At 40.9% G+C, this 23,966-nt stretch overlaps 1 protein-coding gene across 2 annotated transcripts in view; it reads right to left on the bottom strand.

The window, feature by feature from the left end:
* Nucleotides 1-23,966, bottom strand: part of PDK3 (pyruvate dehydrogenase kinase 3) — a 71,346-nt gene that overhangs the window by 36,488 nt on the left and 10,892 nt on the right. For both annotated transcript variants that reach the window (XM_070604956.1, XM_070604955.1), the window contains exons 2-5: nucleotides 12,769-12,910; nucleotides 9,073-9,144; nucleotides 5,365-5,549; nucleotides 3,559-3,648 (exon numbers count right to left, since the gene is read on the bottom strand). In XM_070604956.1, the coding sequence (XP_070461057.1) occupies nucleotides 3,559-3,648; nucleotides 5,365-5,549; nucleotides 9,073-9,144; nucleotides 12,769-12,910 (489 nt within the window). The remainder of the gene's footprint in view (nucleotides 1-3,558; nucleotides 3,649-5,364; nucleotides 5,550-9,072; nucleotides 9,145-12,768; nucleotides 12,911-23,966) is intronic.

The raw sequence follows: 23,966 nt of genomic DNA, 5'->3' as shown, positions 1-23,966 counted from the left end.
ACATTTTTAAGAGACTTCTTTATCAAGTCTTTCCAAAGAATTCAACTCAATTTAATGGAAATAAGTCTCTTTTCTGTACTCAAATTTCTTTAGTTTATATAACATTTAAATAATGTAGTCACAACAGGTGGCATAACCTATACCAATGGTTTGAGAACAACCAAGTGACCCTTAGTAAGCATACACTTCAGGAGGTGGGAGCAGCACAGCAGCATTCTAGAAAGTATGTACAAGCCAAGCGTGCTTAATGTGTTGTGGGTATCAGTAGGTGTGATTTATGATGGGAATGAGGGGTGGCAGAAGACTTGATCATGTGGATGTTGCTTTCCATGTTTATACACTTTCAGAATCTAAAACCACCCTCCACTGCTGTTTTCCATAAAGGGAGAGGCTGTTGAGAAATGAAAAACATGGTTCAAAAGATACGGTGGGGAGCAGGCAGCACGCCAGTCCTTCCTCCTTACCCCATGAGCGTGGGTGGGGGGGGGGTAGGAGTGTGCGTGCATGCATGCATCTTGGGGGAAGTGGCATTCCAAGTGGCAGAGGGGCATGAGGGGTGATTCTGACTGGATACAGCTTCACCAGGATTCCAGGCTTTAAGTTATGCCAAGCAAGAGGTAGGAATGCTTAAATGAGAGGATGGAGCAAACTTTGTTCAAGGTACAATAGTGGTCTCACTGGGTAAAAAGTAAAAAAGGGCAGGAGAAAGAACAAAGATAAAGCTGTGAGTGAGCACAGGAGGAGGGCGGAAAGAGGAGGAGATCTGGCCTGTGGTCAAAAGCGTGACTAAAAAGAACAAAGAAAGCAGGAAGCCACGAGGCAGACTGTAAGCATAAACTTCCAGTTTCTTTCCTTTAAATATCGGCTGAATTGTTTTGCACATAATCTTCAGCTTGTTTTTGGTACAAAACCTCAGTCCCTGAGAGGGGTGATGCAAAAGGGAGTAAGAGTCATTCCGCACCTTTAGAAATTTACACCCTGTTGGAGAGATGAACAGAAGCAGAAACAGCACCAAGACCAGGTAGGGGGCAATAAGGCCAGTAAGAGCAGTACAGTGAAGGCTGCCAAACGAGTTCTTTTCGCCTTCAGCGTCAAGTCGCAGCAGGTTCCTCCTCATCCTCTCCCACGAGGCCTCCGACTCCCTCCAGCTCGGCTTCACCTCTCTGCTCCACAGCAGTGCTAACAGCGGCCCAGAATCCCCTTACTTATCTAGCTGTCCTGATTCGTGGTTAAAAACTCGAAAAACTAATGAATGACTTTGTGAAGAAACAATGAGATGATGAAAATGAGTCTGCTTTTACAACTTTACTATGAAGAACTGCGAACATATGCAAAAGTACGGCGTACAGTGTAACGAATCCTCACGAAGCCATCACCAGCCTCAGCAGGGTTCAACACACGTCCGATCTTTTTCACCCCCCTCCCTGTGCATCATTTTGAAGCAAATCACATATGTCATTTTATATCATGCATAATATTTCAAAATACCTCTCTTCAAGCTAGGACTCCTTTAAAAAAACATAACCACAATACCAATATCACATCTGAAAACTTAACAATATTTCCTGAATGTCAAATATCCAATTGTCTTATAAACGTCCTGACTTTTAAAGATACTTTATAATTTATGCCACAAACAAAAGTAAAGGCAGCAGTCTATTATATAAGTAACAGTAAAAATAAGAAGCCAAACGACTTGTATGATGCCCAAGGATGACTGCCTGTGGACTTGTCCACAGCCCTCACTGGGGGCTAGCACTGCTTTAGGGGCTCTATAAAGTTTAACTCATTTAACCTCATGATATAGGTGAATTCCCAATAGCACCATTTTATAGATGAAGAAACTGAGGCCCAAAGAGGTTACATAACATGTCCAAGGTTGTCCAGCTAACCCAAATGTCCATCAGCTGATGCAGAAACAAAACGTCGTAATCCATACTGGAGTATTATCCAGCTACAAAAAGGAATGAAGCACTGATGCATGTGACAATGTGGACGACCCTCAAAAACATTAGGCTAAGTGAAAGAAGGCACACACAAAAGACCACATATTGTATGATTCCATTTATATTAAATGCCCAGAAGAGGAAAATCTATAGAGACAGAAAGTAGATTAGTGGTTGCCTGGTGCTGGGGAGAGGGGTAGTGGGGAGCGACTGCTAACGGGTATGGGGGTTTCTTTTCGAGGTGATAAAAATGTTCTAAAACTGGATTGTGGCAATGGCTATACAACTCTGTGAATATTCTAAAAACCACCGAATTGTACACTTTAAATGGGTGAATTGTATAGTACGTATATGAATTATATCTCAAGCAGTTTTTTAAAAAAGTAAGTTATCAAAAGGTTTAAAATTTATCAAACCAAGGAATATTCATTGACCATCTACACAGGCATGTACTAAGTTTTATGTGAGTTACAAAACAAGTGTAAGACATAAACCTTGACCTCAAATTGCTTACAATGCAAGAGAAAATGTACACGTGCAGTATATAATAATGCAATTTGCTTTCTGAATGTGTGCCTTTTTCCCTAAGGTCAGTCAACCATCTGAACCAGGTTTTCTGATTCATAAAAGCCATCGGGCCTGGGGCTAATGAACACATAAGCTATGACAAGACCAATCCTGCTTCCCTTCCCCTCTGGGGGCCTGCAGAGGTCATGATCAACCACAGGGTCATCTGTGAGAGAGCAACCCACAGGGTTCTTAGGGAGCTGAGGCGGGGCCTAGTCACCTTAGAACTGAAATAATTTGAGTAAATGTTTCCTAATTAAACAGAGGCCAGAACAGCTCGACAATCTTAGGCTGAGCAAAGGCCCATGCCTGGGGACTCATCCCCGGATTTAGGAATTCCCTGGATAAACAAATAGCACAGGTTTTGCTTAACTATGGCTGCTAAAGGTCTGGTCTGTTCCCCTACTGGGGAGGCTGCACACACTGGGCCACCTCCCTTGGCCCTCTAAGCTCCAACAGCAGGGGTCACTCTGCTTGGGCAACAAGCACTTATCCTAAACGAATAACAAGGAAACTGCTGTTCAAAACCAAAGTGCCTGGGTCCTAGGGACTTATGGCTCAAGGGCTCTGTTCTACCCTAAGGCTACTGAAACAGTGTCTAGCCCCATGTCCAGTGAACCCCTGAAGCCCATATGTCATGTACATTCTAAAACCTGGAGTGCACATCAGAAGGATGTTTAAATTTTACAAGCATGTGAATTCAGTCATATTTTATAATAAGGATTTGCATTCTCTGAAATTTTCAGATAATGGTGGCAACGAAAACTTAGAATCTTAAGCTAACAAGTGCTTACTCTTTAAGATAGAACTACAAGTAAAACCCTAGTCAACGTAGGAGAAACTCCCATTTTGAGCATTAACTAATTATGCATCTTTCCTGAACTGCCTAGAAAGAACATTTCATATTTGGATCAAGTGGCTTGACCCTAGAATCAGTAAACAACTTAGCAACATAACCTGATGAATAACCCGATAGTCAAGCTGCCTCAGTTAAGCCACAATCTTATTTGAACTACAATAACTAACATTACGATGGTCTCCTTACCTTTCACCACGTCAGCCACATTGCAGGTGGGATCAATACTTCCTATGTGCTTCGGATGAGCAGGGTTAGTGTCGCCACCAAAGAGCAGTGCTAAACAAATACAAAAGGGAAGGGAGAGATTAAACACAAAGCAGGCCGGGATGGTCAAGCAGAGAAGCATAGAGGTTTCTAAGTTCTGAAAGATTCTTTTATTTGTAAGAATCATTTTAGCAGCCACAGTGACTTAAAGCAATAGAATGCGTACAATGATGGGTGATCGACTCTACTGGACAATGAAGGAGGCAGGACATGCTTTAAGACCTGCCAGTTCCAGTTAGCAGGTCCTAAAGCAATGACATGCGCCAGGTGTCCAACCCTTTTTCCCCGACCCAATGTGACCTGGATGAAAAAACTTACTTTCAGCCTTAGCCAAGTTTACCAACCTTCTCAGTACTACGCCACATATTTATTCCAACATCCACTAAATATTTAGAAAATGTAGTCTGCACCATTAGCCCAGGCTTGCAAAGTGTCTTCACTGTCAACATTTCAAATGCCTCCATCATGGAGATTATTTTTCAACGTAGTATACACAAACAATATTTGTTCAAGTATTTTTAAAAGTACATTCAAATACTTGCACAAACACACAAGATTTGCAAAACTTTACTTCTGAGTAAAAGCCAAAAGGAGCCCCAAAGAAAAAAGTCATCTGAATCCATATATGTATAGGTGTACTTATTTTTAAGTCAAACAAAAATTGAAAATAACTTAGGTTCCACAAAAGAAGAATGCATAAATAGGGCATATTTTAAACTACGAAAAATGACAAATATGGGCATTAGGCCAATACATAAAATTGCAACTAAGTGAAAGAAAAACAGAGGTGTACAAGCTTAACCGCTCATCTAAAAACATGTACATATATATGGAAACACACATGTTTAAGTCAGAAAGAAATTGTAGTTATCTAAGTAGTTTAGTTGAATAGTATCTAGGTTTTTTTTCCTTTAAAATTTCCTGTAAATTGTCATACATTTCTATTTTTAAAAGATATACATTTAGGACCAACCCACATTTAATAGCTGTATAACATTCGTTTATCCAAACAAATTAAATTTATACAATAAAATGCTCTGTTCATTTTCTGATTCAGCAAAGAGGATGATTTAGATTCTAGACATGTGGATGCTTCTTCATAAGAATTATGAAATCAGGCAAAGACATAACGCTGCAAATGAGCCAAAAAGTTTTTTGTGAAGAGAATTTGAGGTGTTTTTCTCTTATCTGCGTATCAGCCTGGAGAGTAAACTAAAACTCTCAATACGAGATTATGGTTTGACATTCACTTAACTTTACTGATCACTGTGAAATAAAAGATCGATTGCTCTTATTGTCAACATGCCAACTCAATATTCCCAGTATCAATGTTTTTAAAACCAAAAAGGAAGACATGTAACATCCTGGATAAAGACTAGAACATGCTCTCAGAGCCACGTGAAAGTATTCAGAGATGAACGCCCGGCTGCCCTTAAAGCCGGTCGGTCCCCGCCTCCACCAGGAATGTAACGGTAGAGGCTTCAAAAGCAGGCAGTGGTCCTGTCTCTAACAGGAGCATCATCAAGGTCTTTCAAGGATTTCTTTCAACAAAGAATACTAATGAATAGCTTTTTAATAGATAAGCTCTACGAAGGAAAAACAGAACTGGAAATGACATTTCTAAAGACAAAAATGCAGATCAGTAAATTAAAAGTGAAGCAACAGGAAAACATGTAGGAGAAATCACTCCAGTTACCATTTCAAAACTGGACCAAAACCCCAACTTACTGTGCTGGTTAATAAGCATGCGGAAAGAGATGCGGTTGGTATAAAATCGATCTAGAAAATACTGGATGTTACTGCTAATGAACGGATCAAACCCAAACTTCTCCTTGTATTCAATCACTCCTTGAGCCATTGTAGGAACCACATCATTGTGTCTATTTCTGACTTTAATCAGAACTTGCAGAAAGCTGTGTGGGAGAGAAACAAAAAGTGGTCAGTCTTTACATCTCATGGGCTAAGACATAAACTTCCCAGCTCCATGTCCGGACTATTTCTCTGCCGGTATTTTTATAGGTAGAGACATCATTATCACTACAGACTACAAGGAAGTACTCACAAGAAGCCAAAGTATTAGCGAAGTTTTTGCTTGGAACTTTCTACAGAAATTCTTTCAGAGACACAAAAAGTAAAAGGTTCTAGTAAAGAAAAAAATGCTCAAATACCTTTTTAGAAATTGACTGACTTTGGATAAGTGATTACATATAAGTTTTATAAATGTTTGCTGAATAATTGCAGAACATATTAATACTTCTTCTGACAACATAAGGACAACCCAAAAAAACCTTCAAGGATTTATTAGAGGCTCAAAGCAATAGCTTCCATGAATAAATAATTCTTCAACTTCAAATATTTTAAGACTAAGATTTTGAAATAAATTTCTCACAGCAGTAAAATATAATGATAAAGTGTAGACAGAACTAAGGCAATTTCTAGTATATTACTGTAAAGATGCAAAGGGGAAAATACATTAAAAATGGCAACGAAGAATAGAAAGACAAGTCAATGGAACCAAATAAAAAGCTCGGAGCCAGGCCCAAGGGTGAGTATGTGTGTATGAAAATTTAGCATATTGATAAAGTGACACTGCAGGTCAGCAGAGAAACAAGCAAATTAGTTGGGACAGCTGGCTAACTATTTAAGTCACCTCTCAATTTCAAGCCTTCAGCCAAAAAAAATGGGTTAAAAGATTTAAATGTAAAAGAATGAAATCACACAAAAGATAAGAGAAAATCAAGTGAATAAGTATATAACCTCAGGGTAAGGAAGGCTGTTCCAGACTTAATATCGAAGGCAGAAACCATGAAGAATTCAATGATACAACTATGTGGAATTTCAGCAATTCTATAAGGACATACATTATAAAGCCAAAAAAACAAAGTGAAAACCGGGAAAAATATATTTGCACCAGACAAAAGAAAAGATGAGTAGCCTAACAGAAAACCAGGCGAGAGAGCTGGCATCAGTGGAAAATGTACCACAGAGGAAACACAAGTGCCAGTAACTTCACTTTCAAGATAATAAAAGAAAAGCAAATTAAAACAACGTAATGCTAGTTTCCACATATCAGACTGGCAAAGAATAACCAGCGCCAGCTGGAGTACGGGAGCCTCACTGACACATTTGTAGGGACAATTTAGCAACATATATCAAAAGCCAAAGAAAGTCATTCCACTCCCAGGAACTGATCCTAGGAAACTTCCAGGACAAGGCCAACAGCTACATTTAGAGCTGTTCTTTAGAGCGCTGCTTATACTAGCCAGAAAGCTACAAACTATTCTAAAAGCCTATGATCAGAGGTCAAATCACATGACTTATCTTTAGATGGAGCATTATGAAGCTCTTAACAATGGTGCAGATCTGTCTACATTGTTATTTTTGAAAAAATATTTTGCACATATAGAAATATGCATGCCTAGGAAAAAGTATGGATGGAAGAAAAATGTTAACAATGATTGTCCCCTGGCAGTGGAAATTTCGACTTTCTTTTTACTTATCTGAATAGTCTTATTCTAAATGATGAAATATTTCTGTAACAAACACAAATGTACAAAGACAGTAAAGATGAATAAATCAACTCTGAAATTAGGTCATAATTATTCACAAGAAATTTCATAATGGACAATTTGTCATTTACGTAATGCTCTTTCCAACATGTTTACAAATATTACTAAAATGAAACATTTCATCATCGTGGAGAAGTGCCTCAATTTATCTCAAGGGAGGGGACTTGCCCCAATGGTTCAATTCTCAGAACACTTCACCAGTCTTCTGGGGCTCTTCTAAACTTTATCATTACGATAAACAGGCTTGTCCTCTAAGCGACTTTTACTTTGCTAAGATGACTTCCCTGCCTGTGACTCCTGTACAACCGCTCACGGAACAGAAAAGGCTGTTACTCTGATAAAACGACTCCCTCACTTCCCACTCCTTCCTTCACCATGAGCGCCAGGCTTCTCAACTCCCAACTCTTTTAACAAGCTGCATGAACCTAGGCAGGTTACCGAAATTAACAGAGTGAGAGCTATTACCATTATGACCTCGCACACACTGGATCCAGCACTCGGCAGCTGACAAAGCAGGCTCACGTCCATAAATCGCATCTGACTGATAACCTGTTCCAGAAACTGAGACTGGCCTCTGGGAAACACACAGCAAAAATCTGATATTGGATACCACCCCAAATCTACAGCCTAAGATTTGGAGCCAGAGAGGTCAGTCCTTCAGTCTTAATTTTTAGGATATCAGCCAAACTATTAGTAGCTAATGACCTGAGAAAACAAAGCTTCTGACTTCGATTCATTTAGTTTCAATACCTTAACTGACAGCAAGGGGTGACAGCAAGGAAAACACTGCCTTTGGGGCTCTAACCCAAAGCCTCCTTTCCACAGTTCACAGCTCCATGCAACAAACGCCTAGCAAAGTATAAAACGGGTCAAGAGTTTTTTCCCTTTGTATTTTCATTTACAACTAAACTTGAGCTAGTGACTCATGGCTCAAATCAGCAGTTCTGGCAGTCCAGCACATTGTAAAGAACAATGTGCTAAGGAAAAGAAAACCTGATTTACAGATCCAGCTCTGCTACTAACTGATGTCACAATCTTAGGCAAGACACTTCACATCCGTGACCTCAGAAACCTTATCTATGAATTGAGAGGGCTGGGTTAAACGCCCTGAGCTAACGTCTTGTATCATGGGGTGTTTCTCTAGTTCTTTTTATGGAACACCTAGATGTGAGGTGTTCAGTCTCACAGTTGTGTGGACCAGGTTTCTACTTAGAAAGAAATTCCTTAGCACAACAGGTCTGCCATCGGCATCGCCCATGTGTACATGCAACAGGAGGAAAGTAATGTGAAGGGGCTACTTAATTTCTCTTGGGGGAACAAACCACACTAAGAGCTAGGGTTAGTGTTTTCCAGTTAAAAGAAAACGAAAAACAAACATTTTCCATCAGCATGAGAATTTAGCAGTTTTTGTGCATAATAGCAATAGAATTCAGTATGTTACGTATCTTTTATGCGGCTCCAAAATAAAAGCCTTACAGTTTTCCTGTAATGTAATATCACATTGAAAATTTTTAAAAAAAATTGTAAAGGATTGAGTAGATAAACTCACGCATATGCAGAGACCACTGCATTCTTAAAACTGCCACTAGGTGGAACATCTACTGCAATATTCACAGTGAGTGCCCCGCACCAGTTCACTACGAGTAAAAGGTATTAGGAAATGGATCATGAAGCATAATTTGAAGTGTCACTATTCCTCTTGTACTATGTTAAATTCTTAGCTCAAATCTTTAAAAACTGCAATGTTGAGTCATTACCCATTAAGAAACCTAACGCTTTCTTGGTTCTTAATGACCTGAGTTCCATTTACCAAAACACTTTTTGCCTAGATATTTTCACTTTCAGGTAAATTTGGCGCCATACTTACTTATCCAAGACCTGTGGATCCTCAGGGCTTTTGTTTTCATATTCTAAAAGCTCAAGAAAGCTCTGCATGTACCTGAAAAAGAAGAGTTATTGTGTTAGTTACCTACCTGACATCCATTCCTCCTTTCCCTCTTCCTAAGAGTACCCCAAACTTTCACTCAAGTATCCATCCTATTTCCTTCCCCTCATGTAGCCCAAGTGCTTCAGGGAAAGCTGACACCACGCAATCTCCTGGGTGGCCCGATGTTTCTCTGGGTAATCCTATTTCTCTTGTCACTAATTCCTAATTAGTCCGATAGTCCAGGTCTAAGCCTGTCACTGTGTCGCATTCCCCTGAAGACAGAGATTGGCTCAGGAATGAGCATACTGCCTCAATTCAGGCCCGTAAAATAAGAGAGAAGACTTTGTGAAGGTCTTTGAGAGAGAAATCAACCTGCTCTGCTTCTGTACAGTGAGCTATGTGGATGTGAAGCCTGGAAATGCTGCAGCTATTCTGTCACCAGGAGGAAATCCAGCCTGAAAATGAAGCTGACACCACGGAAAGCAGGACCCTGATAATTGCATGAATCTCTGAATCAAACCAACACCAAAAGCTCATCCTATGGCTGGATCTTATAGGTACATGAGCCAATTTATTGTTTTAAGCCAGGTTGAGTTGGATTTCCTGCTATTTACAAACAAACATATCCTAACTGATACACTGTCTATAGTTTGATTACCCAAAAAAAGTGCATATAAATTGTAAGCAGCACATGGGTGGCACTGAAGTGCATGCTAAGAACTTAGAAACAAAGGTTCCTTCTCAGAGTTAGACTAATTTCATCAACATGTAATGGAGGAGAAGGAATGCCTCTTAGGCTCTCAGAAACAGTTTCTGCATTAAGAATAGCTACACATCTCAGTCAGGGTCAGTACAAGAAATGTGTCCCATAGAAAGATCTGGAGAACAGAGAAAAATGGGCTTCAGAGAGGCACATTACTGTGGCAGCTACGTCCAGATCTAGTGAGGATTCAGAAACTCCAGTCACTCAGAGGCGTGTGATCTCCGCTTTGGGTCTTAAGATGCCCTGAAAGAATTACCCTTATTCTAATGACTTCTAACAATTAATCAGCACTAGTCCTACTATCCAGCTCTGGATAGAGGATGAGGGCACTCCAGTAACTAGAAATGCCTGTTAAGCATATAAATACATAAACAGGAATGATGTTTTATTAATCAGCCTCACTTGAACTTTGTGACAACGCATGATACTAAAGTAGGTTCACCCCTGTGGATATTTCTTTAAAAGCCTCTGGGCATACAAGGCTATGGATTAGATCTTGTTGAAATCATCGGGTCAAACCTCCCTGAGAGGCCAAAGTCAGCCATCGGGAGTGATGCCCTTTGTCCTGTCACACACCAGCAGAACCTTAGGGAGGCATCCCATCCTTTCGGAAGGGGAGAGTTCACTTAAAGAACAAAATCATAAATGGAGAGGAGTCAAAGATCATGCTGAGCTTCCCAGCCTCAAAGTCAAGAGAGCAAGGAGAACACACGCTGACTGAGCCGGCATTCACGGCCCGTTGTACAGAAGAAATACCCCTTTTAAGAGGAAAAGGAAATGACAACGAAGCACAGTGCATGATCCTGAACTGGATTCCTAAATCGAGGGAGGCAGGATTGCTTAAAAAAAGACAGCATTATTAGGACAATTAACGAAATGAGAACAAGTTCTACATATTAGAAAATATTACTGGATCAATGTTAAATTCCCAAGTTTGATAATCATACTGTGGTTTTCTAAGAGCTGTTTTAAGGAGATGCATACTAAAGTATTTAGGGGTAAAGGGGACTGATGTCTACCGTTAATCTAAAGGGTTCAGAAAAAAAATAACGTGTATGTATCATATATGTGTGTGTGCCGTATATACATGTATGGTCCATACGTATAGACAGATATATACACACACACACACACACATATATTTATGGAAAAAGAGAGAGAGAATATGAATGAGAATGATAGAACAAATGTTGCCAAATGTTAACAACTAATGAAGCCGGGTGAAGGTATATGGGAATTCTTGCTACTAGCCTTGGAATCCTTCTGTTAAGCAGGAAATTATTTCAAAATTGAATGTTTAAAAAAGAAAGGAAGAAATGACATGCATGTGTTTGGAACAGCTAAGGAAGAGGAATGGTGAGGAGAGAAAAAGTTGACCCAGTAATTTGTTTGAATCTATACTTGTCAGCAATTCACTCGGAAGCCCCTGAAGTAACTTTTATATAAGCAATAGCAGGTGTCTGTCACTGCCACCAGGACCAGGGACTTGAAAGTCATCTAGTCTACCTAGAATCCCCACCAAGGTGACCTCTAAGAGTTAATGTATTTTCTGCTGAAAAGTTTCTAATGATGGTCTTGAAGCAATAAAGAGGTCTCATGCAAACAAGTACTTTCTGCTCCTTCGGAAACAAGCTACGAATTTAGGGTAGAACGCAAGTGACTGAGATCAAAGCCACCGTCCTCATCTCTCTGACCTCTCCTGGGTTCTAGGGTCCCTGCACCTGCCACAGCGAGCAGCTGCTGCCTGTCTGGGCCAGGGACTGGACACTGTATCTCTAAGACCACCCAACACAGTGTTTCTCAGACAACCCATTCTCAGCCCTAAGAATTTATGAGAATTAATGTAATTGACAAATGACTGTTGAATGTCCATTCTGTTTCAGTAGCCTGGCCTCCATTAACCCTTTAAATGCAAACTAATTTATAGTTCCATTCTCCTTATATGTGTCCACTTCATTCCCTTCCCCTAAAAGCTTCTCCCTGCCCCTGCCAATCCCACCCTCCCACCAAGGGGCAGTGCAAAGCCACAGCCGGCACTCCCCCTCCTCGCTCCCACAGCACTTCCTCTGTACTGGCTTGAGAGCACTTTTTGCGTCTGGCCTCCCAAACTCCTCCAGCTTTCTCCACAGTGACGTCTACCTTGCTTTTATAATACAGAGGAGACATGCAAGTGTTTCTCCAATCTATGCAAATCCCTTTATAAAAATACACTGCCTGCTCTTACATCCTACGCCACTCACCAACCTCACCCTGCTTACCTAGTGAGTAGTCACAAATACAACTTCCTCAATTAAATAACACACGCTTTAAGCAAGAGAGCCATACCCGATTGAGCTTTAAGTTAGACCGTTAAGAGTTTTCATACTTTCCCAGGGCAACTGAAGCGCAGCAGGCACTGATATTCTTCCAATCTGAGGTTCCCCTTTAAATGACTTAATTTGTTCTAACAGAAGTACTGCCTCCAAGGAACTTCTTTCCAAGGAAAACGAAAGGAACATGGCTGGGACTTGATCAAAGCGACAACATCCCCCTAACCAAAGGACTGCAGACCTGCTCGTGCCGGTCACTGCATTGCTATTCCTGTATATTGTTCTGCACTTTCCAATTTTTTTGATAAGCAATCACATTTATAACCAGAAAAAAACCTCTGAAAAGTCAAGAAAGTGTCTAGTAGAGTTTAGAAGTATTTTCAGTATGACAATTCAAATTGCCAGTTAAAAAAAACCAAACAAACTTAATTGTCTGGAAAGCCCGGCTTCCCGAATTACTCATTCCCACACAGGCAGGATGTGTACTTTTAGGGAGAATGGTCCCAGTGCCAGAAGTTCAGAGCATTATGGGAAACCCCACCTGAAGCCACATTATTTACTTACCAACTCTGAACCAATCCTACTGAAGGGCGGTTAAGCAAATTATCCGGCAGAAGATTAACTTCTCTCATTGTGTTAGCCAGTCGTACAGGAAGCTCCTTTCGTAGAAACATATACGAAGTTTTCTCGCACGCATTATCTCTCCCTATTAAGAGATGAAAAACGTTCCCTGATTTTACAGTCTAACAGATGGAATAATAAAGTGCTCTCGTGGTAGCACAGTTACGGGTTAGGAAGAGAAAATTAAATAATCCTACAGTCTCTAAATTTTTATCCTTTGAAATAGCAAGTTTAAGAAAATAATTTAATTAGAATAGAAAAAGAACATTTATTACAAAAGGCAACCTTGAAAGCAGTTTTTTTTTTCCTTAACACAAATACGTTCCTAGTGCTACCAGAAGCAATATAAAAGTGACCTGGGATCTCATCTGAATTTGTTTTCAAATAAACACCATTGTAAAACTGCCAAGGACAAAAGTAGGAGAGCATGTAAATCCACTCCTGTTCATAGGGGTTTCCAGAAGGCAACAGATCCACTCATTCCACAAATATTCACCGATTGTGTGCCAACTGTTTCCTAAGATTTTCTTCAAATGTGTTTCTTCAGGGACCAGAGCTCTGTCACGCTGGGAAGCAGCCACAGACCCCAGCTCTGACCCAGACACGGGACTCGGGAGGCGCCAGAGAAACCAGCTCCTGGGGGTGCTCAAAAGTGGAGTGATCTACTATGGCACGTCCAAGAGGAAAAGACCCAGTGTTGTCAGGGAGTCTTCTGTCGATTGCCCTGAGCTGGTTGTGCATAAAATTTACATAACTAGGACACAGTGAGAGAAAAGGCACCTGGACACCTGAAAGAGGAACCCCCAGCCACTTCCCTGGCTGCCATGTGACCAGAGTAGTTCCATGACTGGTCTTGCCCCCAATCCCCAGCCCTGCTGTAAACTCAATGACGGCTGGGGGATGGAGGACATGATAGAAAGGACATGAGCTTTGGGACAGAAATGTGCTTCGGTCCCAACTCCTCCATTTTGGGTGTGGGAAACCTCTGGTAAGCTTCTTAACCTCTCTGAGTCCCAGCTGCCTTAATCTGTAAAATGGGGATGAAACCAGGTTTTGTGGAGATTAAATATGATAATGTGTACTGGAGCCTGACACAGAGCAAGTGTTCAATAAACATTAGTCCCCCTTCTGTCCTCTGTGATACTTATGGGTCCATCCCAACTCCCTCACACTCAATAGGCCTTCCCGTGGCTCCACAGTCCCTGGAGGCTGTTGGGAGAGGGCAAGCTTGGGCCCAGGCCCAGAGAGAGAAGCAGAGCTCATCTAACAATTTTCCCCTCCAAACTCTCCTCATTCTTCCAAATGTGATAAAGGCAGCAAATTACGAGTTTCAGAAGTAAATCTGATTTTCTAACACTTCCAGCCAAGTTCTGGTTTATTCCTTTCCTCGCTCCACCTAATAAGACTGGAAATAATCCACTTTTGAAAATCATTGGCAGAACCTTTCTCCCCCACCACTGACCCCCCTTCTCCATTTTTCAAAATAGCCAGAATAAAAGATTAGTCTTAAACAATCCATTCCTTACTTCCCTCATTCTGAGTGAGCATACCGAAGGCCTTCATTAAATCTTTCACTAACTGATAATTCTTTCACTTTTCCCCAAAGGGAAATACTCACTACAAGTAAGGGGTGTAACATCCCAGCAAAGACCTTCCGACATCTATTCTGCGCACAATTATTTGGTCTTAGACAATTAACATTTAAAATGACTCTGGTTGTTTTGTTTCAGATTACATATATCATTCCTAAAATGTTCTGTATAAATGTAATTTTTAAAATGAATCATTTTAAGTGCACTAAAAATGCTGATATTTAAAACAAATCATAGTGAATCTCATTATAAAATGAAGGATTTATTATCCAAGTTTAAACGTACATCTACAGTTTCACATACCAGGAGAAATACTTTGCATCCTGGTTAAATAGAAAGGAATTTTTTTACAGCACAAAGGAAATGTTGACGTTCTCCCTGAAGGAGAAGGGAGTCAGGGAACGGAGGAAGAACCCTGGGGTACTGAGCTGGAACGGGGAGTATCGGTATGAACTCGAGATTTTAAAAAATCATCTGAGTTTTCTGGGTAGTGAAAGTTTACATGCTTAAACTTCCATGTCCACAGCACAGTAGGAGCAGCAAATTAGAAATGGGGGGCAGGGTGAAGAGGGAGGGCCGGGAGAAGGGAGATTGGGCTGGCAGGCGCAGGAGGCAAGGGGCGGGCGGGTTCACATCTGTTCTCAAGACCCACGGGGCTAGATGGTTTCAAAATTCAAAGGTTTTCAGATTTTAGCAAGGTAAAAAGGAGTACGTACATCTATTGCATAATATGGTCTATTATACAGACACAATATAGCTGCAATGAAATCTGTGAACGTTTACACCGAGCAGGATAAGGACCATGGCCTCAGGTCAGGTTTTGTCACAGAATGAATTCTGGCACCAAAAGTATAAAAAAGGAACTTCAATTTTTAGAGCTTTTTGGACTTCAGAATTCAGATAAAAGACTAAAGTCCTGCAGAACAGTAATGCCACAATCAGGTGCCAGAGTTAGACTTGGGTCTGAATCCTGACTCGAGTAGCCAAAAGCTTCACGAACGTGGGCAAGAGTCATTACACTTCTAAGCCTCAGTGTCTATAAAACAGTACCTATTTCGTAGAGACTGTGGTGAGGGTCAAAAAGTGCTTAACATTAAGAAGTTCTTAAAATTGAGAAAAGGGGCTCATTAAACAGCAGTCACTAACGATGCTCATGATGACCAAGCGGAACAGCCTGAGACCATGGGGTGCAGACGAAACAGTCTGATACTTGCTAAGCCCCGAGAGCGTGACTGCACTCTGGCTCAGTGTGGTCGCCTGTGCTCGTTTGATGATTCTACATAATTAAAAAAGGATTAAAGAAGATTAAAGTAGGTTCCGTGTCCCTACCATCCACTTTTATTTATTTTAAAATAAAGGGCCTTGCTGCTTACATTGGCCAACTCTGCCCTAACCAGAAAACTTAGGCACTAGGCATGGTCTAAGATAACCAAATTTCAGGAAGCATTTATTCTAGCCTTCTCAGATTACCAGCCTTTTATAAACTGGTGTAGAAAGAAACTTTATTTTATCTCTACAGCCCCCATGGCACCGATGAGAGTGCATCGCCTACGACAGCTTCTCAATGATTTATTAGAAGAACAGACAATCCTTTCAGAAGTTTGTATTTTTAAAAAAGAGTACCTGAAAAGTCTCAGATTTTGCCTCCTACATTCTAATTTAGCTTTAGGGATAAATTCTTTGTACTCAGATACCTTAATTATACAGCAGCTTAAACAGGGGGTAAGTCTTCTTTAGTTAATTAGCGAACCTAAAAATAAATACGAGATGCCTGATTTTTTTAACCTTTCTGCAGTTTTCCTCATATAAGTTGAAAGTATTTTATTCTACGTGTTAATGCTGGATACTCAGTTTCAATCAAAGAATTTCAACAATCGTTTTTTTTAGTAAACTTACCAGAAAGAAACTTTTGGTTTAATTGAATGTCCTCTCAAAAGAGTTCTGTTCTTAGAAGTCTTCTGGCATATCGAGTATTTTCCAGTTCTTCTTCCCAGTTATTTGGTTTCATTTTTTCCCCTACTCACGTGGCTTCTCTACATTCCTTAATGTTGATTTTCTATTTTTATTCTGCATTGTCTATATACATCATATCAAATTTATTAATTAAATTTTTCCCTAGTATCAGTTTAGAAGATGACAAGGAGTGGGTGAGGGGCATGGGAAATTCTGACTGAACGCAAATAAGTCATTAGCTGAAATGCACTCGTGTGTATTTCTTCAGTTTTTCTTCCTCATTTGATGGCCCTGTCATTCTCTTCTGTTTTCTGTTTGTTTTTCATACTTCGCCCTTTCATTCAGAAGTTGGAGACAATCACTACATTTGCAAAAGGTCTGATTTGCTTTGCGCAGAAGGTTCCAAATAGCATTCCATTCACCAAAATATAGGATGGATAGACACAGAAACACAAACGACTTTCGATTAGTGCAGGGAGCTCTCTCAGTGATAGGTCACCGATAGGAAAGGAGCATTGGACTAGCCTTTTGAGAGCAAGAAATTCAGACCCACTCTTCTTTACACTTGGTTTCTGTAGTGGCCTGTATTTCTGGTGAATCTTTAATCCTCTTTTCAACTAATTTATGGGAAGCAGAAAAAATAATTATTTCTTCGGTGAATCAATTGACTTGATAATATATCTTATAATTAAAGCAGAGGGCTAAGGACACGCCCCTCTAAAATGTAGGGTCTCCTGTCCGGATTACTTGCAGGCTATCTTTGCACACATCTTTCAGCTTTAGCACTTGGTAGGGAATTGTCTGGAGCAGTAGTAATGGAATCAGGGAGTGGAAAAGGAGAGCAACATATGGAAAAATTACTAGCAAGACACCAAAAACCAACAGAATGATCAGCTCATTCTAATAATGCTGCTTTTTCTAAATACTGTCAATTAAATGCTTGAGTTTGCAATGTATTTTTACCATTAAGCATGTTAAAGTGGGTAAAATATAACTGAGAAAATAATATTTTAGGGGCAGCTCTTTGATTTTTCTCCAGTTACATTTATAAGATTTCAATCTTTTGAAAATACTGAATTTTAGAAACATACACAATTAATTCTTGGACTTGCCAGGTTAAACAATGATTAATTGAATAGTCCTTCAAAAATAACCTGAAGCGTAAATGGAGGGCTACCAAATGATTGTGAATATCCTTCAAAACAATCCCTTATTTTTTCCTAGCTTCATTTATACTTCTAAAATGTTTGTTTTACTCCATGTCCAGAAGTACAATTATTTCACTGCCTGAGAAGTTTAACAGTTTTCCTTTGTTTGGGAAAACTTATTCCTGAATTTTAAAAGAGATCAAAATAAGTAGTGGATTTGGGGTCTACCGAGCTGGAGGCTGCCTCTGCTCTAGGCCAGACCATGTTTTGGTTATTATTACTAACAGTGAGTCAGAAACTTCAGAGCCAAAGAGCCACAGAGCCAGAGACTGCGGATTTCACACACACCTAATTCCCTACCAAATTCAATCCCCAATGACATCCAGATTTTACACTACTTCTTTCAGCCCAATGTCTATTATATTACACTCACAGGTGCTGTGGGTCAGGAATTCAGACCGGACACAGGAGGGACGGCTTGTGGGACCTCAGCTGGGAAAACTCAAAGGCTGGGGGAGTGACTAGACCGTGGGGGGCTGGAAGTATCTGAAGGCTTCCCATTCATAAGTCTGACCCTTGGGCCCACTGCTTGCTGACTGCTAAGTAACTGGCCGCCAAGTGCCCCTCCCTGGGCTTCCTCACAGGGTGGTGGCCTTCGGCTAGTTGGACTCTTACATGTGTTCAGTAAACAATGTGGAAGCTGCATGCCCTTTAGGACCCAGCCTCGGAAGTCACACAGCTAGGCCTCTTCTGCCATACTAAATTGGTCTAAGCAGCCAGAGCCTTTCCAGACTCCAGGGGAGGGGACCAGACACCCCTGCTTGATGGAGGGCTGGCAAGGGCACACTGCAGAAAAGCATCATCATGGCCATCTTTGGAAAACACAATCTGCATTCATATATTCGTGAGTAGGTACAGAAGATGATTTATTTCTCAAATTATATTTTAAAGTACTCTTCCACTGCCTCAATCTGTTTCCTCTGTGGTCACTTTTTTGGCCATTTATTTACCTTGGTTGCTCTCTTTCTCACTGTGGGCTTCCCTCAGATGTCTGGTGATCCTTGTCCAGCAATGACTGAAAGTAAAGCAGCCTAAAGACCAACTAAGTGAGGACCCCAAATACCTGATTACATAGGGCTTTTTGGTGGAGTCCTATCACCACACCAGCTTCCCTAATTCTCCTTAAACAGTCATTCAGCATCTTTGGAGAAGAACTCCCTTTTTGCCCTTTACTTTGGCCTGGGGGTAACTGTCTGCCCACTAACGTTCTGAAGGTCAGGGTGGAGGGTGACCCTACTGTTTGCAGACTTCCAGTTCTTTCTCTAATTCTCACCCAGCCAGCGCTACCTGTGACTCCTGCCCTCTATCCGTGGTACCACCTTACTGAGGGGGGAGCCCCTCATGGGCTCCGCTGCGCCTAGTTCAGCAGCCCCCTTGGCCACAGCGCCTTCCGAGTATGTTCTAGACCTGAGCTGTCTAACACAGGAACCATCAGCCATTAGGGGAAATTTGGATATTCAATTTTATTGTATCATTGATAAATTCCCCAAGTGTCATAACTGTATCATGGTTATTAGGAGAACACTCTGATGCTTAGGACATACATACTTAAGTATCTAGGGGTAGTTACGAAGTCTGCAACTTAATCTCAAATGGTTCAGCCAAAAAAGCACGTGCAGAGAGAGGGGAGAGAAGGAGACACGGATAGGAATGGATGGAGGGGAGAGAGAGAACAAGCAAGTATGGCACAGCAGTTGGTGAATCTAGGTGCCAGACATGGGTGTTAACTGTATTTTTCTTACAACTTTTCCTCAGGTCTGAAATTTTTCCAAATAAAAGGATTGGGAGGGACATTGTAAAGAACCTAAACATCCAACAATAAAGGAACAGTGTAATAAATTACAAAATTGTATAATTACATGAGGAGATATGCAGTTACTAAAAAGAGTGTTTTTAAAGAAAAAACAGTCTTCTAGAAAAGGTCTTCCTATAACTAGAGCCATTCTATTTAAAAAAAAAACCTTACTAGACCCATTCTATTCTTAAAAAACATATAAAAATCTCACACAGAACATGCGACAATATGCAGATCTTCCTCATGGGGTCTGAAGCCCACGGTACCTTCATGTAATGATTTTTGTTGTTGTTATAGGAAAAGAGGGTACAAGGTGATGGTGACAGAGTTCTTAATTAAGGCAGGTGAGGGTCACCGGATCCTTCCCCGGAGCTCATCTGCGTCTGCACTGAGGGAAACTGAGTAACATCCAGCAGCAGCTTGATCCTCTCTCTTTAGAAATCCTCTTTGTTCACTCTTTTGAAATACTATCTATGGCCATAAACACATTAGCAGGAAACCTGCCCCTCTGTATGCCAGACAGAGCCAAAGCAAATTGTAAATGAATTTCACTGTGGGCCCACAATTTGTGCCCTCCGCCTGGGCAACCCCTCTGCCATTGCCCCCAGTCACTGAGTTCTATGTCCTGTGGGTCCCAGGATTCCTCAGAAAACCGAAGAATCTATTAGCACAATACCCGGCACACTGTAGGTGTTTAATAAATATCTCCTGATTAGAACTGAAAATTAAAATACCTAGTAAGTTTCCAAATAAACTTAGTATAGCAAATAAATTCAGGGGTACAAGATAACATTTGCTGGTAATGGTAAATTCCTCTTACAGTTAGATCACTTCGTTTTATATATTTGGTTAGGGGTATTCAAATCCCTAAAGCTAGGGGGAAGAGGAGCCAAAAGATAGGTAGGAAGGGGATAATAAAGTGGCAGTAACTGTCAATGTGGTGTGTCGGGCCAGAGAGTGGGGAGAAGGGCACGGATGTGTTTGGAATTGATATCACAAATAGAGCTTTGACTGGCTAGAGCATGTGACTAACGATGGCAGCCAAGCCACCACACAGATCCATATCAACCTGATTCCAGAAGGGGGTTTAGGATCTAGTCCTAGCCATGGGTTGGTGAGTTACAGGATGCCTTGTTGTCAAGGAAGCAGGAATAGTTAAGTAAAGGTCACACTGCACTCACCTTTGAGGTTAACTGAGGCAAAATGTTAACCATTACAGTGAATGAAGAGGATCCAAAGCCAATCACGCTCAAAGCACAAAAGAACTGAAAGTGCTATGTTTCTTGGAAAATGATCAGTTTATAGAGCTGAGACCTTTAGCCAACAAACTTTAAGATAATTAATATTCAAAGTTAAGAACTCCCTATGCAGCTTTTATTCTCAGCAGGAAGCTGATTTCATCCAGGAAGTGCTGTGTCACTAACTTCCCATAATAAAGGCATAGCCAACGTCTACTAAGCACCTACCGCCAGGCATTGTGCTGTATGTTGTCACTTTCACCAATGCCACCAGCCTAGGATGAGATGCCATCATCTCTATTTTACAAATAAAGACACTGAAGCGTAGTGGGATTAAGTGATTTGCCCAAGCTTGCACTACTGGTAAGCACCAGAAATTAAGGCTTGAGTACAAGTCTACATAGACTGCTTCTCATATTCCCAGAGAGGCAGGCTAACACGTAGTGGTGGTCCTCAGAATATGAAGAACTGTTTCAGTGTAAGTAAATGAAGTCGGTATCAATCTGATAGTTTGGAAATTATAAGACTAGGGAAGCATGAGATTATGCAATTTTCTGATTGTCTAACAGAATGAATTCAGACAAAACCTCAGCACTACTAATAGACACTCTGTTTGGTAGAAAGAATTGCTTTGGGGCAATGGTATATTATGTTGAATGAAATGGGATACTATGTTAAATTGAAAAAAAGCGTAGGTTTAAAAGCTCAGCCTACCTGAATTTTAACAGTGGTTTTGCCCCTGACTTTGTTTAGACAAGATACTTACTTAAATCATCTAAGCTTTATCATCTTCAAGCAAGAAATGGAAACATGTACTTCACATGGACATTGTGAGAATTATAGCTACAGCTGCCTACTATTGTGTCTGGCAGAGAGTGGTACCTAAATGCAAGTTCCCTTTGCCTCCTAGAAAGAATAATTTCTGGTTCACTTTGAAAGAGGTGGCCAAGATGTGATGTCAACAACTAGCTGATGGTTTGGGCAGTCTCTCTGTCACTCAGGGCTTCCACTTTCCCATGTGTAAAATCAGAGAGGTTGCAAAGATGATCTCTAAGCACAAGCTCCCACTGAATGAATCCAAGAGGATAGTATTTGTATCTCTACACTTTACAGTTATTTATCCTACCCCAACCGTGCCTAATAATGTAAATTCTGGGACAACTCTGGAGAAAGCACTGCTAGGAGTAAGCAGTCAAGGAAGGAAAGGAGCGAGAAATCAAGGAAAAGAGTACCCACATTCACATTTGTTCTTCTATTTGTGTTCTCCATCAAAAAAGCCTCCAAGGATACTTCGGATAAAGGACAATTGGGTTGACACCTCATATATTCCCAGAAACCACCCCTATTATACAAACCTTCAAGGGAGAGATAGGGACAGCAGGAAAACTCATAGGATTCATAAATTTTGGCTGCGACATAAAAATTTCTGTATTTGTCCCAACATTTATCTATAAGCTCCTCAAAGGCAGTGACTCTGCCTTGACAATTTCCCAACAATTCTCAGTGTTTCCACTTCATTCCAAATCCAGGATGTTCAACTGATGCTGCTGCACTCCTAAACTACTTAAGTGTTAACCTTCAGCATCTCACCGATTCTGCCCCTAAAGCGGTTCACAGCTCTTAGGCTTAGGCAAAAATTGTACTGGATCTAACACAGTGGTTCTTAACTCTGGAAGCACAGTACAACCACCTGGGTACCTCAGAAATACTAGCGCCTAGCCCCAACCTCCAGAGACTGATTTAACTGGCTTCTAGGAGGGGCAGGTACCACTAGTTTTAGGAGCTCCCCAGATGATTCTCATGAGCAGCCAGGACTGAGAACCACTGACCAGCATCTAATCACAAAAAGTTCAAGGAGGGAAAACAAATCACAGAACTCCTCAGGCTCAGACAGAGGCTATGAAACATCCCAAACTTGTCTATTTACCCATCTATTTTTAGTCTCTATTTTCATGTTTGAGTTTTGTTTCAGCCTAAATGGGGAAGATAAAAACTGCTGAACACACTCACGAAGGAAATGGCTGTACTCCAGGATGTGGTGACTCTTGACAAGCGGCACTAGCGCACTTGTCGATCCTTTCCTCCAGTGTGTTTTGTTCCCAAAGGAGTCCCACACCCAACCCTTACTGACCTTCTCAGCTACAGCGGGGCAGTAAGACGAGCAGGTGTTAGCACCCCTGGCTCTACCAGCTACTGTGTGTGCAACTTTCTCACCTGCCCTGAACCTCAGTTTCCCAATTTGTAAAATGGACATGACTGTTGTAGAATTCCATAATACCGTATTTCATGCCAAGTGTTGGTAAGCACTCGGTAAATGCTGGTTCAATCCATTGAGTCTTTTTCAGTTTCCAGACAGTCCATTTGAGTCTCCTCCTCAAACAGCTTTAGTGAAGCCAAGCTCAGGTTAAAGAAGCAGGAATATGAGTACACAGACCAGAGATGACATGGTGGAGAACGTGTAAAGAACACTAACCAAAGAAGCAGCCCCCCTGTGTACAAAGGGCGGTTTGGAGAGATGGGGAGATCGCTGTGAGCAATCAGCTTAAGGGTTTATCAGAAATAAAGTGCTCACTTGAGCACGTTATGTGACCAGCATACGAGCGTAATCTAGCAATTATCACTTTGCTTTCTATTTAATCTCAGAAACAGGAGGAGAAATTAACCAAATTTATACAAAGTCCACAGTCGCATATTAAGGACTAACTGCTACCAAGCTTAAGGAAACACTGTACCCTACTAGAACAGATCAAAGAGAAGGTTCTGATAAAAGTACTGAGTATGCTCTGGTCTATGAAAATGTAACAATTTGTTGAGAAAAGATTTATATGTTACAAATTTCAATTTGCTGTAATTTTTGTGCCATTCCTTATGGCAGAAAGTATAATCTCAGTAAAGATGAGACACTGACCAGGAATGGGGTTCTACTTGACGGATACGAAGGACACCACCCTGGGTCACACTCAAACCCAGCTCTGCCACGAGGGGAAGCACGGAGGTACATGGGCCCTCTCTGCCATAAAAGCAAAATGGGCTAACTGAAGACGCTTCCAGGCTAGTTTCAATGAACGCCAATTAACCCATCCACAGTCCCCTTAGCACATGTTCTTAAGTTAAATTTATCAGGAAGAATAAGTGGGCAAGAACAGCAAGAATTTCTAAAAACCTAAGGTAATAAACAAGGAACTGCTCTCACCAAATTTCAGCACACATTACAAGGCAAAAGTCAGCATATGATATTTAGTTAAAATCAGAAAAGTTGTCCTACTGAATAGAACCCACATAGTCTGTGAACTTAGCATGTGATTAAACAGAAACAACAACAGAGAGATTTGAGGTCTTAACAATTGTTGCTGTA

The sequence above is a fragment of the Equus przewalskii genome, chromosome X (genome assembly GCF_037783145.1).
Source record: "Equus przewalskii isolate Varuska chromosome X, EquPr2, whole genome shotgun sequence".
NCBI lineage: Eukaryota > Metazoa > Chordata > Mammalia > Perissodactyla > Equidae > Equus > Equus przewalskii.
The sequence above is the reverse complement of the archived record's forward strand: the minus strand, read 5'-3'. Positions and strand labels throughout refer to the sequence as shown.